This window comes from Heloderma suspectum, chromosome 5 (genome assembly GCF_057233095.1).
Source record: "Heloderma suspectum isolate Gila_16-S chromosome 5, 16-S_ref, whole genome shotgun sequence".
NCBI lineage: Eukaryota > Metazoa > Chordata > Lepidosauria > Squamata > Helodermatidae > Heloderma > Heloderma suspectum.
In genome coordinates, this window is record NC_139462.1 from 182,685,900 (window position 1) to 182,703,837 (window position 17,938).

Sequence of the window (17,938 nt, forward strand, 5' to 3'; positions counted from 1 at the left end):
GATCTCCAGAACTCAAAGTAGCCCTGTTATGCTACATAAAAGATGAGACAATTTACTATAGATAAAAATTGCTAATTGTAGTGAGACTGTTCATCGGTCGTCACTGGAAATCTGTGGAATCCTCTTGAATTGTATGTTGGTTACAAAATATTACTGAAACATATTTTGTAATTTGAAAGATGAGTGGACCATCCAACCCTGCCCCACGACCAATTAGGGAAGGATCCATTTAAAACAGTCATCTGCTGGATGTCCAAAATTAATCCATCTTTAAACTCAACCCATTCCTAACTGGCAAGGCCCCATCATGCTCCCCATGGAATCACATGAACACAGCAGGACCTAAAGATCTCCCTGTAGCCTGTACCTACCAAGAACCCTCCCTGGCTCTTGTCCATTCACTTACTGAAATGGAGAATAGCAAGCAAAGTTCCCAACAGGCCACTAGCAAGACTGTCATGATGCGTGCAAAGATCTCCACTCCCTGCCCCCTTAAAAGTTTTATTTTTGATTTAAACAAACCTTGAAAAACATTAGGGCACGAGGTTCTCCCTCCTGTTCCTGAACCTGCCACTGATGAGCTCTTCAGCAAGCAGGAAGAGAAGGAAAGAGTGGCTTCCTGGCCCCATCCAATCTTCTTCTGCCCACACAGACCTTTCCCCTTTGCTCTTTCTCTGTCTCTCCACTCCCAGCCTCTAGCCATGCTATTTCTCTCAACCCAACCCCTTTCCTCACTCTTTCTCTCCCTTCCCTGTCCCTAACCACCTTCTTTCTCTCCTTTCCTAGCCCCTAGCCTGACTCTTTCTCTCATACTCACCCATTTATCTTGCTGTTTCTCTCCACTCCAAGCCTCTAGCCTTTCTATTTCTTGCCCCTCACCTATTTAACTGTTTCTCCCCACTTCTTGCCTGTAGCCTCACTTTCCCTCTCCTCTACCCCTTTGCCTTGCTATTCCCCTTTCCCTCCCAGCCTCTAGTCTCTAATTCTCTCTCCCCTCCACCACTTCTTTTGACTAGCCAGGCCCCTACAGTAGCCATTATGTGACCAGCCACATCCTCAATGGGAACCATTTTGTGGTGGTGCCCAAGAGGTTTTTCAAATTCCCAAATGTGCCCATGGGTCCAAAAAGATTGGGGACCCCTGCCCTAGATACTGCTGTGCACATTTACAAATGGTACAGAGAACCAGGAAGGGACTGCATTTCCCCTAGTTCTTGGGGTCCCTGCATACTATGATGAGCATGTGTAAAGGCTAGAGGGCCTACCATGCTGATTCCAGAAGGCATCTCCACATCCTCCCCAGGCAGGTTGGAGGTACAGGGGCAGCAGAGAAGTCTAGGAAACATTGCTGGCCTGAAATGGATCCATTTTAGAGTCCAACCAAAAATGGATCTGGGGAGCATTCTCCAAAATCCAGTTTCCCATTTTTACCTTCTCATTTTCACATTTACTCTTAACATTAATTATTTGCTTGTAGTTTTGCTGTGATATGGTCTGCTTACTGTACAGGAAAAACAGTTTCTGTTGAACCCATATGCCTTGACTACTGCAAAACAAAAAGTGAACATTAACTTCTGAGTTAATTAAGCTAATAATTAACTAAGTTTCTAAACAAACAAGGAATTCCCAGGTTCAGAAATTTCAGTTTTTGTTTCTGTTTCAGCTGGATAAACTAATACCACATCTCAAAGAGTTTGCTGTGTTTTAGTCTGGCTACTTGGATTGCAGTGACTAGCAGAAATTCTCTAATACAGTTAATCAAATAAAACACTTTTTATGATTATTATTTTCACTGTAACCAGAAGTGAAACACCACAGATATATTTTTCAGGGCTTTTTAAAAAATAAGTCTTTTAAAAAATCTGCATTTCTATTTCTACAAAAATGAAAACATCCAAATATTACTTACATTTAAGTAGCATACAAAAACACCCTTTTATCATCCATTACTGTCCATCTTCCAGCTTTCACAGCCATCATAATATAGGTTAAAGTGTGTTTTATAAAAACCTGTTGTGGTTCATGATCAAGTGTTAACCTTGTTGTGTGTGTGTGTTTCTTTTTATTCTCTCTTAATGAATTAAAGTATTGATTAGGAGGTTAGAATGTTGAAAGTAATATTTAAAATTTAATTAAAATCTGGTGTTAAGATAGGTACTTAACGCATTTACATTATTTATTGATTCATGTATTTACTGGTAGTATTTGTGTATTTATAGCATTTACCAATTTTGATATATGTGTGTACTGATGCTGATATATATATTTATTGATAAATTTGAGATATTAAATATTGGCTCAAGTTATGTACACACTAATAACTTTATTATGTATTAATATTAAGCACCTTGTTCAATTATGCACTTTATTCTACTTGATGAATTATATCAGTGCAATAATATTGTAAGTGTGCACTGTTCCCTAAAGTACAATCCAGAGTCTGTTGCTACCTTTCTTCTTTGGGCTTTGGAAAAACCCTGCTAAGTGTATGTGAACAGCTCTGCCAGAGAGAACTGTTAATAAACTACTGGAGGGAGCAATCCTATGGCTGCATGGTTTAAAGCTGGCTTGTCTGGAGAAAAAATAGTTAAAACGAACCATGGCTGGTCTGAGATTGGACATTTCAACGATTTGCAAATTCTTCTGATTTCTTCATAATCTCTGTCCGGTGCTGAATTCAGCAGTCAACGTTCCATGGACAAGACAGGGAAGAAAACTTGCTGTCAAAAAAGAGAGGTCTTTGGGGAATTTATGTTGCAGCATTGTTTTTAACCTCTCACACCACAGGAGGCAAGGGATTTCATCCAGGCAAGTGAGCAGGCTACCAGAGGAGTGACAAAGTGCTCCACCCTTCCTCTAGTAGCTTGTTGTGTTCCTACGCTTGATGTGCAGCAGGTGAGCTTCTTGCGCATCCAGCACAGAAATGCAGTGGGCTGGTGGCAGAAGAAGAGAGTGATCTGTTCCCCCACTGCCAACCTACTGCATTTCTGTGCTGGATGCGCAGTGGTCAACTTGGAGAAGGAGTTGACTAATGTTGCCTTCATTTGCCGCCAGCTCTCCCCTACATTCCTTCCCAATGCTAACACCTGATCACTGTAAATCTGCTTTTCAATAGCGTGGTCTCATTCTCTGTGTTGCTGGCAATGAGCCCCATGTGCTCATATGCACATCTCATTTCCTAATGCATGACCACACCTAAAACAGAGAGTTCACTATTACGAGTTAGCTTAGCCATTTTGCCTTCGTTTCCCTTTTCACTGTTTACCTTTCTATGCATCTTAGTGTTATTTTACATTTGCCATAGTACAGGGTGCTTCAAAAAGATGGACCCGATTTGAAATCGCTATATCTCTGCAACCACGAACTGCCCATGAATGAAACTCTTACCACTTGAAAGGGTGGGGCATAGGGTTTCAAATGATTATCGCTAGATGCCTCTCTCAGTGCACAAACAGCCCCTAGCCTCAGTCATTCGCAAGATGGCGACCCCGCAACACAAGGCATTTTGCGTTCTGGAGTTCAGCAAGACTGAATCCGCAACTGCGGTGCAGCGTGCGTTTCAACAGCGTTTTGGCATTGATCCACCACTGCCAAAGAGCATTCGTCGTTGGTACCGACAATTTGAGGAAACAGGCTGTTTATGTAAGGGGAAGAGCACAGGGCAGCCACGCACTTCAGAGGAAAACGTGAGAAGAATTCAAGAGAGTTTTCAGCGTAGCCCACGAATTCAACTATTGTCTCGATATTGTCCAGACAGCAGGTGGAGGGCACATAGAGCATTTATAAAATGGGTAGTAAAACTTGATAACTCATTAAACCGTTTGTAACTTTTGGTGTAATTGTAACATGTTGCCATCATGAAATATACAGCTTTGAAACTGGGTCCATCATTTTGAAACACCCTGTATATTTTATTGTACCCAGGCTTATTCGTGACTTTACTTATGCTTCCTTGTTTGGACTCACCATTAAGGATAGGCAGTCCTAAGAATCCAGTTCTTAATTTTTCTTGGGGAAACATTTTATTGAAAAAGCATTTCGAATAAATAGCACTATTTAGGAAAAATAGTAGGACTTCTCATCATTGAATACATTTTCATTCACATTTTTGCAAAAAAAAGGGGGGGAAAGTCCACATTCAGTACAATAAATTGTATGGTATCCAATCAACTTATAATGGAGAAAGTGAGTGGGTGGGGAGATGAGGAGCGGGAACCACATTGCTGTTCCACCTTTTTAAAAAAGTAGATGTATAATCCACTGCAGTGGGAAGGCTGAGAAAGAGGGGTTCATTCAGATCATCTTGGTTCAGCGAGGGGAGGGGCACCATTCCAATATTAGTTCCATCTTCTTTTCTGTTAACACTCAGCCACGGCACTCTGCATCATGACTATGACAGGAAGTACCCATGCTTGCTGGGGGCAATGAGACCCATAGTCTAACTCCTCTGAAAGGCACCGGGTTGGGGAAAGTTGCCCTAGACAAGCACTTCTTCTCACTTCTCATTCAGAACAGTCTCTTTGAAGGAAAGCTCTTTATATACCTTAGAGAAATAATGGATTTTGAAGCATTTCCTATTAAGTGAGGAAAAGACACTAGAATCGGATGCGACAAGGCTGGCACAGCACTGCAGCAAGAAAAAACACCTGAGTGGTGTATTTGGGGGTTTGGGACAGCTCTACAGGGATGGATCAACTAGCATCATGTCATGCTAATCAAAGTTACTTTATTCTCCCCCTGCCCTTTCCCAACTGATCCAGAAATGTCCTCAAAAGTGTTTTACTTGCTTAGGACTTTAAAAAGCCTATTCTAAAAACTAAGCAAAACAGAACACACACACACACACTTTAAAAGGTGAATAGGTAGCTGTAGCAATAAGCTGGTTCTAAATAAAGTTATACACAACATACTGCCCACACTGGGAACAGTAATGAGACAGAATACCTGCTTAATGAATTCTTCAGCAGCCACCACAAAACCTTAAACAGTTGTGGCTGCTAATTTGTTTATTACATTTCTATAGTGCCCAATGGCTAAAGCTCTCTGGGCAGTTACTAATATGTTCACTGAGTCTAGGTACCCTCTCCCCTGACAACCCTTGCAAGAGGAAAAAAGGCGGGGTATAAATGCAATAAATAAATAAATAAATAAATAAATAAATAAATAAATATTTGCTTCCCACGTCTTGGTGACCGCAAATGTCCATGTTCAACAAGAGACACTGTTTCTGAACCTTTTGCAAGTTAAGTGATCTTGGCTATGCATCCTTAGAAATGCATTCATTTGAGCACAGCGAAGTGCAATAGATTTGACCCATTTGCCTCGCATAGAATGATACATTGGTAACATCAATGCCTGCCTTCTTTGTGCCATCCCTGTGTCATGCATCTCTAGAATTGGGATGCCATATATTAGCCTTCCCCAACTCTGTGCCTTCCAGATGTTTTGGACTACAAGTCTCAGCATTCCAGACCAATAGCCATGCTGGCTAGGGCTGATGGGAACTGAAGTCCAAAATATCTGGAGGGCATCAGGTTGGGGAAGGCTGACATACCCTAAGTCTCTCTACCAAAATGTTAGCAGGATTTGAATCCCTGAGCCTATTGAACAGGTTGTTCATGGAGTGCAATGCAGTTTAACATTAGACAATGAGTAATTCATGTACCAGAAATAGCTAATGGTTGAACTTTATTCTGCTTATTACTACATGTGAACTCTCATCTCTGCCATAGTTGCTTAGAATCACAGAACTGATTAAAGCTGGGCAGGCTTATGCAGTTAAAATGCATTTCATTCAATAGCTTTCTTACATTATTTTTTTTTTTTCAAATAAAGCCAAATAGTTGTGTGAAGTAGTTTTGGCAAGTTTTTCCTACCCACTATTCTCATCCTAGCATCAGGTGTTTGTTTCAGTTGGCTAAACTAAAGCACAATTATCCTTTGGCTAAAGCCACAGAACAAGGAATCCTTTGTCACTGGGCAGAAAAATGGGTCTATTTTATCTGCACTGAGAGGACACTCGATTTTGAGATTTGCAACTCTAGAACTGCTTTAATGTGTTCACTGTTTCATTCCAATTAAGGCAAGCATTCAGCCTTCACTTAACATACATGGACAAGGAAAAAATTGAAATAATTAGCTGGAATTATATGCGTAAGACTTGCTTGTTTTCTCTCACAACTTTCCATGAACATTATAAACCAGGTCTTGGTTGAAGAACAGTCTGTGATGCCAGCTTATGTATCAGTGCAGAAATAGCATGAGTTTTAGGTCATGCTATGGTTTACTACCAGATTACATACTCCCAAAGAGAAACAGGACTCTGGAATGATCTCTAGCCCATCATTTATCAGTTTTTTGATAAACAATATACACCAGTTATTTCTAGGACCAAGGACCATGCTACAGATGAGGCAATACAGAAAATGTTATTGCAGATAGTACTGACTTCTTGAAACACAAGATTTTTTTTTATCCTTGAACTGTAGCTCATCGAGATGAGCAAGCTACAGGTTTTATTTTCATTTCTGAACTTCCTGCAGCACTTCATTTCCATGAAGTAATTGCTGGTTGCTTGTCAGACTCTCCCCTAATTAGATCCATCAGGGAGGGGTGACCAGGAGTACTTCAATTGCTAATGCCGTGTTCCACTGCCCAAAATCATAACCATTCACTCACAAATTACATCGTTTGAAGGCACTGTGAACTTAGGATCCTTTGTTTTAGGAGTTTCTGCTCTCTGAGCTCAGCAAGCTTCATAATACAGAAAACATTTACATGTTGAAAATACCATGCAAAGTGCACACACAGCCATTTTGTTGGGAAGCCAAGACTTGACTGGCTGAAAAGAGGCAGCCAACATAAACGGTAAAAAAAACATAGTTGCATGTGTAACACGCACACACAATAGGCACATGTGTGAAAAATTAGGGCCCTTGTACGAATGCAGGCCACCTTCTCCATTCCCATCCCATGACCCATCTTGTCCCCATCTCTATACATATGTAGAGACTGGCTTAAAAAGCAAGTATGGGTGACAAGTGTTCACTTCCTTTCCATTTCCATCAGCAGCTCTCTCTTTGAAGATGCTCTGCATAGGGCCCAATCAACCCATTACTGACAGGCAGAAGAAGAGGAGCTGGGCTTTCTATGCAGACATATGTGCACACTTGTCTTAGGAATGGCTTCAGGTGATACACAAAAGCAATGGAAGTCAAAGCATGATGGCCAATTAATACATAACACTGGTGAGGAAGAAGAACGTACTTGTGTGCTGTTGCGTGTACCCATGTATCTTGATTAAACTGGACCCTCAATTGCTAAGTGTGCAATGTTAGCACTCCAGCACAGCACCTGTTTGGCTGTGCTAGCAGTGCATGGTAGCTGTTCACAGGTAGGAGCTAAGAGCCCAGTTGAAGGTGCTGCTGCTCAGGTACAACGTCACATGGGCAAGATCTCTTGCCCGCTTACCTGATGTTTAAATCAGGCCTTAGTGACTCCGCTTTTTGATGCCCAAAGGGGAAGGGTGCATATTTACTCCTGGGGAAGATATGTGAGTTCCCCTTTGGATATTAGACTGGGAATGCAAACAAATAAGCATGACTCTCTCTCCATGTTAACAATTTATTTATTTATTTATTTATTTATTTATTTATTTATTTCTATACCGCCCAATAGCCGAAGCTTTATTTTTTTCATTTCTATACCGCCCAATAGCCGAAGCCAAATTATCATATATCTGTGCTGTATCCAAAGCAACTCTAGCAGAAGAAAAACTGTGCATGAACATGCATATGTGCATGAGAATGCATGCATGTGCAAGACTTTATGTCTTGCAACTTCTTAGATATGGCCCCTAGCACATCTACAATTGGTAGCATCACCTCCATAAAAAATGACTATATTTCAGAATCACAACAAATCATATATTTTTATTATGAGAACATATGCAAGGCTTAGGCTCACATGGTCCCTCTCTTCTTCTCCCCTCCTTTGCAGGGGAGCAGATTTAAAGCTTCCATTTGGAACAGTTTCCCATTCTTTCTGGATATGGGATAATCCAAGATATAAAACCAAAATCAGATCCTGACTTGTAAATAATTGTGGATTGTACAAACCAGTTTTCCATATTCATACAAAATCAGAAAGTGTGGTTAGTCCCACGGCATACTCCCCTGTCCCCAGGTGCTGAAAACCTAGAAGGGTTGATGCGTGCCTAATTTGGAGTGGTGGTGTACTTGCTGGTGTAGAGAATAAATTTCAATTCTTCCTTCATCCCTGCTCCCCAGATAAGCATGACTTTAGAAGTGGGCCCTCTTATGTCTAAACCCCACACTCTGTCCACTGCATTGTACCAACATATTTTATAAAATGTAATATACATTTCAGAGAGCAATTTAGGATTATCATGGTTCTGGCAACAAGAGATACTAACAAATGTAATTGGTGGGTTGGCAAGCCTGATGTCATATTTGTGACCAGTGACTGGTTATAACCACAAGCTATAATTTGTGATTGTGCTGCATTGGTTCTATGTGATTGGCTAGATGAATGGAGTGTGTGACTTTCTGAGTGTCTGCGCATAGGCTTGAATTGTGAGTGGGTGTCGACAGTGTGGGGGAAGATTTGTTGTGGTAACGATATGCCTGGAAAACTCTGACTCAGGGACCCATGGAGTTGGTAGCTCTCTTCTAGTGACTTAGGGCAGAAGTCGATATGGCGGGAGGACATCAGAGTAGAATGGCTTACAGATGTTTATGCACTGTTTGCCTTCTACTCCCCTCCTTCAGTCCCATTTACCTGGTAGCTCATCCACTGAGACCTCCTGTCTTGCAGTGCTGCTATTTAACGTGAGGTCAGTCCACAATAAGATCACACTCATTCATGCTTTAATCATGGCCGCAGAGACAGATTGGGGTTTTGCTGCTGGTGTACCACCCATCCTGCTGTCCAGCAGCCTCCCTGACTGAGCTGGCTTGTCTCTGAAGCTCCAGTTGAGATGTCTGATGCCACCATCTGCCTGATTTGGGGGGATCAATTTCAGTTGCTGTGGCCTGATGATGTGGAAAAGGTGCTTGCAGCAGTGCTACTGACCAAGCATCCTCTCATTCCTTGCCCTTCCTGGATAATAAAAACTAGTTGAGGGAGCATGACTGGGTGGGTCCAGGAAGCGATAAATGCATCTTTGTGTTGAGGGGTGGTTCCTGCTGTCATTAAGGAGGGAGTAGTGAGGCCACTCCCGAAGAAACCCACTCTGAACCCAAAGGTATTTGACAAGTACCTCCTGGTCGCAAATACCCTTTTCTTAGGGAAGGCACTTGAGAGGGTCATGGAGGAGCAACCGCAAGCACCCTTGGAAGATACTGATTATCTAGACCCTAGGTTTCGACCTGGTTATGGGACCAAATCAGCCTTGGTCACCCTGATGGATTACCTTTATCAGGAGAGGGACAGGGGGAGTGTGACCCTTTTAATTCTGCTCGAGCTCTCATCAGCTTTTCATACCATCAGCCATGGTATCCTCCTGGCTCAACTCTGTGGGCTGGGCATCAGAGGCACTGGGTTACAGTGGCTCTGGTCTTACATGCAGAGTTGATATCAGAGATTAACATTGGGTTACCATTCCTCAGCTCCTTGGCAACTGAGCTGTGGGGTTCCGCATGGTACCATCTTGTCCCCAGTGTTATTCAACATCTATATGAAGCCACTGGAAGTGGTCATTAGGGACAGCCCTATCTCCCTATGACATTGGAATCAGGTGAGGCTGTGCAAGTCCTGGATCAGTGCCTAGACTCAGTAATGGGCTGGATGAGGACCAATAAACAAGCTGAATCCTGGCAAGATGGAAGCCCTGTGGATGAGTGGTTGCTGAGTCCGCGAGATAGACTCACTGCCTGTTCTTGATGGGGTTGCACTCCCTTTGAAAGATCAGGTTTGTGATCTGGGGGGTACTCCTAGATCTGTCATGGTTGCTAGAGGCCCAAGTGGCCATGGCAGCTCAGAGTGCCTTTTACTAGCTTTGGCTAGTTCGTCAACCATGGCCTCTCCTGGACAGGGATAGCTTGGGCACAGTGGTACAGGCACTAGTGACCGTAGGGCTGCCCTTAAGGCTGGTCTGGAAGCTGGAGCTAGTGCAGAATACCGCAGTGCTGCTGTTGTCAGGAGCTGCCTCTTTGCAGCATGCAACTCCTTTGCTGAGGAAACTGCACCAGCTGCCTATTCACTACTGGGCCAGGTTTAACCTTAGGTTAAACTTCAGCAAAACCTTAGGTTTTGCTACTAGTGTATAAAACCCTAAAGAACTTGGGACCATGATATTTGACAGCGCCTTCTCCCTTATCAACCTGCCTAGTCACTGAGGTCATCAGATACCATGCTCTTGGTGGTTCCACATGGGCCTATGGCCTGACTAGAGTCCACCCAGAGAAGAGCCTTCAGTGTGGTGGCTCCCTGTCTGTGGAACTCCCTGCCTCTGGAGGTCAGGCAAGCACCAACATTGTGCTGTTTTCACTGCCTGTGGAAAACATCTTTATTTCAGGAAACCTTCCTTGATTGATTAGCCACAGTTTTTACTGGTATTTTGTTGTTGTTTTTTAACCTTTAATATGGTGTTTTATGGTATTTTTTAGGGCTGTGCATGGACCCCCCAATCCACTTCGGATGCTGCTTCAGACCCTTCTAATCAGGCCCACTTCGACTCGGACCAATTTGGACCCCCTTCGCTTCGACTCGGTTCTGGATCCAAAGTGACATTCGTATATCTGGACCGCTCGGTTTGAGCATTTTCCCATTGACTTGCATGGGAAAACACGAATGGCCATAACTTTTCCAGTTTTCATGATAAGTACATGAAACCTAGGGACCTCTCTGCTGACATGGAGGGGATCCCACCCGCCAAATGTCAGACAGTTTGTCCCAATACTCTTTGTGCTAGGTGCGGCTGAACTTTCAGTTGTTCCACAAAAATTCTGAAAGCAAAAAGCTATCCCTTTCAGGGCTGCGCCGCCGCTGTCCCCTCCCTGCTAGGCTGTCTATGGCCATGTTTCCATGCCAATGGAAGGAGAAACTAATGGAGGAGTACTGGATTTTAAATGAAAAGGAATCAGCTTTGCTGCAATGTGCTCCACGCAGGGCTCCACGAGCAGGTTCTCCGCACCAATAAAAATCGCTTCACAGAACATACTTCCTGGTGGGGGTTGGAGTGAACATCATCTGACTGGCAGGGGCTGCTCAACCAATAAGAGAGGCTCCCCCCCCTTTCTCCTTTCCCCTGAAAGACCTGCATTTCAGGAGCAAGCCTCCTTGACCACAATGGGTGTTACTTCTGAGCAGACAGACATATGCTTGTGCTGGGAAAGAGAGCAGTAAGCACAAAGGGGGCTGGGTAAAATGAGGATCCAAAGAATAAAAAAGGGATCCTCCTGATTTCATATGATTTTTAAAGGGGAGACTCACAAAACCACCATCCAATCACAAAACACATCTGCCTCCATGGAGTGAAGCAGAAAAATCATGGATTCACCACTCATGGGTGCAGCCACAGTGGAAAAAAATTGGATTCAAGGCAGGGATCCTTAGGGATCCTCATGATTTTTACAAGAAAGATACCCCCCAAACACCATCATATCACAGAGCGCATCTATGCCCACGGATTGAGTGACAAAAACCATAGATTTGGGGGCTTCTTAGCATCATCATGTTATAAAGCCATGGATAAGACACCCGATTGAATATAGATCCTCTGGATTTTTACATTGGGTGCCCCCTGCCCAAAGCACAGAACTCATCTTTGTCCAAGTATGCACACTAAAAATCCCAGATCTTCTGTTTCACCTCAAATAGTGTGAAAAATCATATGAAATCAAGAGGATCCCTGCTTCGGATCCCTGTTTTTGCACCATGGCTGCACCCATGAGTAGCAGATCCATGATTTTTCTGCTTCAGTCTGTGGAGGCAGATGTGGTCTGTGACTGGATGGTGGTTTGGGGAGTTTCCCCTTTAAAAACCATATGAAATCATGAGGATCACTTTTTGATTTCAAGGATCCTTGTTTTACTTTCTTCCAACACAAATACGGAAACCAGCCCCCATTTTAACCCTCAGGATTTCTATAACCAAGGGGCACTGTGCCTTGTCAATTGAGGGGTAAGTTGCTGGTGGAAACACTCCCAAAGACTGCTAGCCATCTCTTGCTCATGAGGAGGAGACAGCTAGCAAGTGGCGGAGACCTCCTTCTCCTGCCTGGGCAATTCACAGCACTTTTTGTGTATAAGTCTATGTGCACATAGACTTCCAATCGCCATGTTTTTTAAGAACATGGTGATCACAGCAGAGGCAGAGGAACAGGCGAGCAGAGCAGGTGCTAGGGGAAGTTTCTCACTTCTTGTATCCCTAAGCAACACCACCAGAATGATCTCTGTCTCTGAAATGCAGCCATTTTTCTCCAGTTATTCAATTCCCCCCCCCCTCCACCTCTGTCTCTGATAGATTGCTGGGTTACGTTCGGCCCTGATTTGACAACTAGAGTTTCCATTTACCAAAGCTCACTCTCTCTCTCCTGCCACTGCCACCGCCTCCTCCTCAACCCCTTTCTGAACTTTCTGAAGTTGAAACTTTTGGCGCTAGGCTGTCTGGGTCGCTCAGAACGAATCACCAAGTCGGATGAGGCACTTTGTATCTAAGCTGCTTCACTTGGCGGTGCTTCATTGCTATTCTGCTACATCTCGTACCACATGGAGGCACCTCTGAAACAGCCCGCTTCGACCTTTTATTCGGGCTTCGGACTGAAGCGGTGCACAGCCCTAGTCTTTTTATCTTTTATTGTTCACCACTCCAGAATCTGTTTAGATGTGGAGCAGTATATAAATGTTGTAAATAACTAATTAAATTTAGGTCAATTTACATAGTTTCACAGCCCTTCCTTTGATTGCCACAAGAGATGTGTCTCATTGGGTTGCTGGTGCTAATGAGCAGGTATATTAAGGAGGGGAAAGCAATGAAGGAACTTCACTCATCTATAGTTAGGCCACTTTGTCTAGAATGATGGAGGGAGCAATTCTATGTCCCCTATACAGCATCTGGGGAACACAGGATTTTTCAGTTTCCTGGCTCCATGCTTGGAGCCAGGAAACTGTACTCCCAACCACCTTCGCCTCCTAGCTGGTATGGAGAGAACCACATTAGCTGCCTCTCCACACTTGGTAAATGGAGCGTGGAGACAAGGGAAAGGAGGTGTTCCTGAGGGCAGGGAGGGGAGGAGACCAGGGCGGCATTCTTATGCTCTTTCCTATGGCCACCCCAGTCTCCTTCCCTCCCCCTCCCTGAAGATGGGCAAAATCACCCACCTAGCTAAAATACAGTGTGGGGAGGCACAAGGCCCCTCCCTCTCTGCATAGGATACTCATAAGCCTCTAAGTTCAGGGCTTACCCATAGGACTGTGCCCTATGTGTTACCAACCCTGGTCTCTTCATTGCTGAGATTTAACTTGTCTTTCTGTCTTGTCCAATGGCAAATGCCATTTAACACTGCATATTCTTATTAAGAAAAACCGATCCAGTTTGTATGTTCTGTTTCTGGAACTGCAATAGCAATAACTATTTCAACAGAACTCCACCCAAGCTTTTATTGCAACTCTTCCTTTATTATTATTTCAGGGATGGGTAGAGGAAAGAAAAAGGTGAAACAACTGCTCATTAACTCTCAGAGATTTTGGCTCAAATACATCCAATGGAAAAATATAACACTCTCATCCTGTTTATAGCTGCTCTGCTAAGCTTCTTTCTGTCCAATGGGAGAACAACTCTAGACTCTCCACTGAAAGGCTACCACTCAGCATGCTACACTTGTAGGAGCATAGAAGTGCTGGCACATACCATTTTGCCCCAATATTCTTGTTTGGACTGTCAGAAGAATCTGTTAATGAGTCTACTTCATTGGATGCGCAAAGGGTTATCCTCAGAAGGGTTATATATGCACACTGTGGTGCTGCTAAGGGTAGACCATGAGGCCCAGGTTTGGGGGACATTGCCCAGGGTCCCCCAAAACCTGGCAGCACCTCTTTATATACATGGGTGTAGAGAAAAAAGTGTTGTCAGTGGTGAGGCCAAATGGCAATGGAATGCAAAAAGTAGCATCCAGGACAAAAGTATGCAACGTAAGTAAAGTGGCCATTCACAACAGCAGTTACTGGGTGGTAACATGGCCATCCTAAACTTTTTATGTTAATTAACACCTGAAATGGGATACTAACATAAAGGAAGCATGAAGCTGCGTACAGTTATGGGAAGGGCTAGAGCTCAGAGGCAGAGCATATGCATACAAAATGTTCCAGGTTCAGTACTTGACATCTTCAGGTAGGGCTGGGAGATACTCAGGGCAGGCTTGCATGTAACACTAAGCCACCCTGGAGAATAAGCCACCTTGCTCGTCTACCCATGTTACTCCCAACAGACGATCAGGTGCGCGGTGGCTCGGTGTGGCTTGTTTTCCCCTCAGCTCCCTGCATGCATCCCTGTGTCCTTTCTGGCACAACCCCTGTCGTCTCCTCATCCCAGCCCCCTCCCCACTCCAGTCACCATTCCTTTTTGGAGCACTTACTTTGTTCACCACCATTTAAAAAAAAGTTATTGGTGCCTCAAAATTGTGTAAATGGGGTCATTTTTTAAAAAAAGTTTTGGCAGTCTTTTGCAAGAGCTCAGATATGGTTGTCCAACATTTTAGACTTGCCCAGTCAATTTCCGTGTATGTTTCAGGTGACAAAGGGAGCTGGAAGTGGAGTAGGTAAGGTACAAGGAAACTGACAAGGTGAAACTTCATAAAGGCTAATTTGTGCACAGTTGCAAAGGATGGGGGCGGGGGGAGAAATAATAGTAAGAGAAAAGGAGGGCCCGAGTAGCTCAATCCAGAAGCAGCAAATATGGGGGGAAAAGATGAATGGAGTAAGTTCACCGAAAAAAGGGGGGCAATATCAGTCTGAAACCCATAGATAATACTGAGCCAGATGGACCAGTAAGTCCACTTCTTAAGTTCCTAGGATAGTGGGACCAGTTACACCTGAAGGATACTGTAGCCATTCAAGCCACAAGAAAAAAGATTTGAAAGTGCCATTAGCAGGTTGCTTAACAGCTGTCAAAGGAGCTATTAGGATTAAAGGGTCATCATTAAGAATCATCTCCCTGGGAAATCCGGGGCACTAAAGGTCACCCCCCCCCCCCGCACACTTCCTCTTGTGCAAACCGACTCCTCATTCCTATCTTATTTGTCCCAACTGAACCTCCAGAGCTCATCGCAGCGAGCAGAAATGCTTTATTTAGGAAGAGTCAACCAATCCAGCATCTAAGTCAACACTTATTTTGAAAACACCTCCTAGCGCCTGAAAGGAACTTCTCATCTGTATCCCGAGAATCCTTACTAGCAGGACAGCAAAACCCATTTAACTGCGTGGGATTTACTCCCCCCACGTAAGCCTGTCTAAAAACTCGCTCTTAGGCGTGCTTACCTAGGACGAAATCCCACTGGGTTTGCCTGAGATTTACCCCCGGGTACGCGCGAACAGGATCGCGGCCAGAGTCAGGTGCACCTGAGCTTCTGTAGAAAGGAGCGCGCTGTTATTCCGCAAGGGAAGACAAGAGAGGCAACTTACGGCGCTGGCATACGCCCGGCACGACGGCTGCGAGCAAGCGAGCTGCCCCCAGGATCGGGCCGGGACCTCGCCGGCACTTGTGCAGGGAGACGAGCCCGATGGTCAGGAGCGCGAAGAGGGGGATCCAGACGACGCCCAGCAGGCGAGCCCTCTCCCGGCCGCGCTCGGAGGAGGAGGCGGCCCACCAGGCTGCGGGCAGAGGGGCTCGCCGCGGCGTCTCCGGCGCCGCGGAGGCGACGAGGAGCGCGCGACAGGGAGCGGCCGGCGCCTTCGCCGTCCCCGGCGCGCCGGCAGGGAGCCCTGCAGCAGCAGCAGCGCCGCCGCCTGTCAGGGCGAGGATGGCCATCCCTCCGCCGAGCCCGACGGCGCAGGGCGAGGGCAGGAGGGGCGACGTCCTTCTTTCCCAGCCGGACTCTCCATGCGCCTCGGCCCCCTGCTTGGCCGCGCAGCTGCTCACAAAGGGCTTTTGTCTCCCTCCTCCGCCGCCTCCTCCTCGCGCCCGGTGCCGTGGCAACAGGGGGGAGAAGCCGGAGTGCCCAGGAGGGGGGTGAAAAAGAAAGGAAGGCGGGCAGGAAGAAAGGAAGGGAAGGGAAGGGAAGGAGGGAAGGCTCGCCGAGGGGCTGCAGGGCGCCCTCTGCCCAGCCGTCCAGCCCCGTCCCTCGGGGAGGCGGCTGCTCCGATTGCGCGGCGGCGTGGGCGGCTGAGGGCGCGCTCGGCTCGGCTCGGCTCGTCGCCCGGCTTCCCGCGCGCAGGCCAAGCCCCCAGTCCCTGCCGGCGGTGATCTCCAGGGGGCGAGCGCCGGGGGCGGAGGGAGAAAGAGATGCTGCGAGGCAGGTTATGGAAGCGAGGAGGAGGAGGGCAGGCAGAAGCAAGCGCGCGGGGGGGGGGGGCGGAGCGTGGAGGCGTCGTCGCCCAGACCTCCCTTTGTTTTGTCGGCCTCCGAAGCCCCGGCTCTATTGTTCCCGGCGGGAATGCGCCTGCGGGGGCGGAGGGGGCGCCCGCCCGCCCGCGTCCTCCGGCTCGCGTCGCGGCTGAAGACTCAACCCACGTACTCTGGGGTCAGAAAGCACCCTGCGGCCCCCAAGTGTCCGGCGCCCTGAGCCGCAAGAGCCAGAAATCACACATGCATGCACGCACGCACGCACGCAGGCACGGGTGTGTGTGTGTGTGTGTGTGTGTGTGTGGAATGAAAGGGGAAAGTTGTTTGGTTGTCACCGAACTTCAGAATTTCTCCCAAATTTAGGAGAGCAAAGAGGGCTGCCACTTCGGAGGAGGAGGAGTTCCCTTAAAACATCACAATACCGTGTCCCCCGCCCCCCCCCGCCCGCGCAATGGTCCGAAATGGCTCTTCGAATTTTGCAGCAGGGCGGGCAGAAAACCAACAGCAGAAGTATTCCCAAAATGTGTGCAGAGTGGGTGAAGCTGCACCTGTTGAATTCCTGATGGTCATCCTGCTGCTAAAGTAGGAGTGGCGAGCTGGAAGAGGCTCCCCAGACCGCAACCAAAAACAATATGAGCTGACAATTGATGGGACTAGGAGTTAAGTTCTGAAAAGCAAGACAGAGACCTTAACCCTACCTGGGAAGCCTTTCTATAGCCCCAGATAGGTGGAAAGGGGGGGGGGTGTAGCTGCAAGGTCGTGAATGATGGCCTTCGGTGCCTCATGAGAGGCGATTCTTGTTATTACTGTGCAATTCCAATGCAGAGCCATGTTGTGAGACTGAAACCGGCCTCTGAAGCCTGGGTGGGATGGGGTCTCTGGTGAGTTCACTGCCTCTGTTTGGCAGGTCTAAAGAGTCTCTCCCTGAAGTTCAGGCCGCAGTCCTAACTTGAAAGCCAAAGATTCTCAGTGCTAGCTCGAATGACATGACACTCATCCCACACAGATTGTTGCACGGATTGTTGTACAGCAAACAGACGGGAGGTGGGAGGCATGAAAATTGCAGTCTGTTAGGAATCTGTTTGAAGGGATTGCTTCACGTTGCTTCAGGGTAAGGCTGGCCCTGAATTTTCTTACATCAGTCAGAAAGTCTTTACTGCATTTCATAAGCATAGCACTGAATTTGTTTGAAACAATGTGGACTATTCATCTAGGAGCCACGGTTGTTCATGTTAATCTGTTGCAATTGTTGGAGACTTCGCTTCCAGCTGCTGGGAAAATGGAATCGAAAGCAGTGAATACTGGGTGAGGAAAGCACCCACAAGTCCTTACTGTGAATTCCTCACATACCACTTCTGAAGATGCTTTCTACCAAGTCAGGCTTTCAAGCTCTCAGTATTGTTTGCTCTGGCTGGCCG

The 17,938-nt window shown here is 46.1% G+C and overlaps 1 protein-coding gene across 4 annotated transcripts in view; it reads right to left on the minus strand.

Moving 5' to 3' along the window:
- Positions 1-16,080, minus strand: part of ITGB8 (integrin subunit beta 8) — a 54,471-nt gene extending 38,391 nt beyond the window's left edge. For all 4 annotated transcript variants that reach the window (XR_014792357.1, XR_014792356.1, XM_084858601.1 and 1 more), the window contains exon 1: positions 15,641-16,080. Coding sequence is in view for 2 of the 4 variants with exons in the window: in XM_084858601.1 (XP_084714727.1) it covers positions 15,641-15,986 (346 nt within the window). In the remaining 2 variants the exon portion in view is untranslated. The remainder of the gene's footprint in view (positions 1-15,640) is intronic.
- Positions 16,081-17,938: the final 1,858 nt, after the last annotated feature.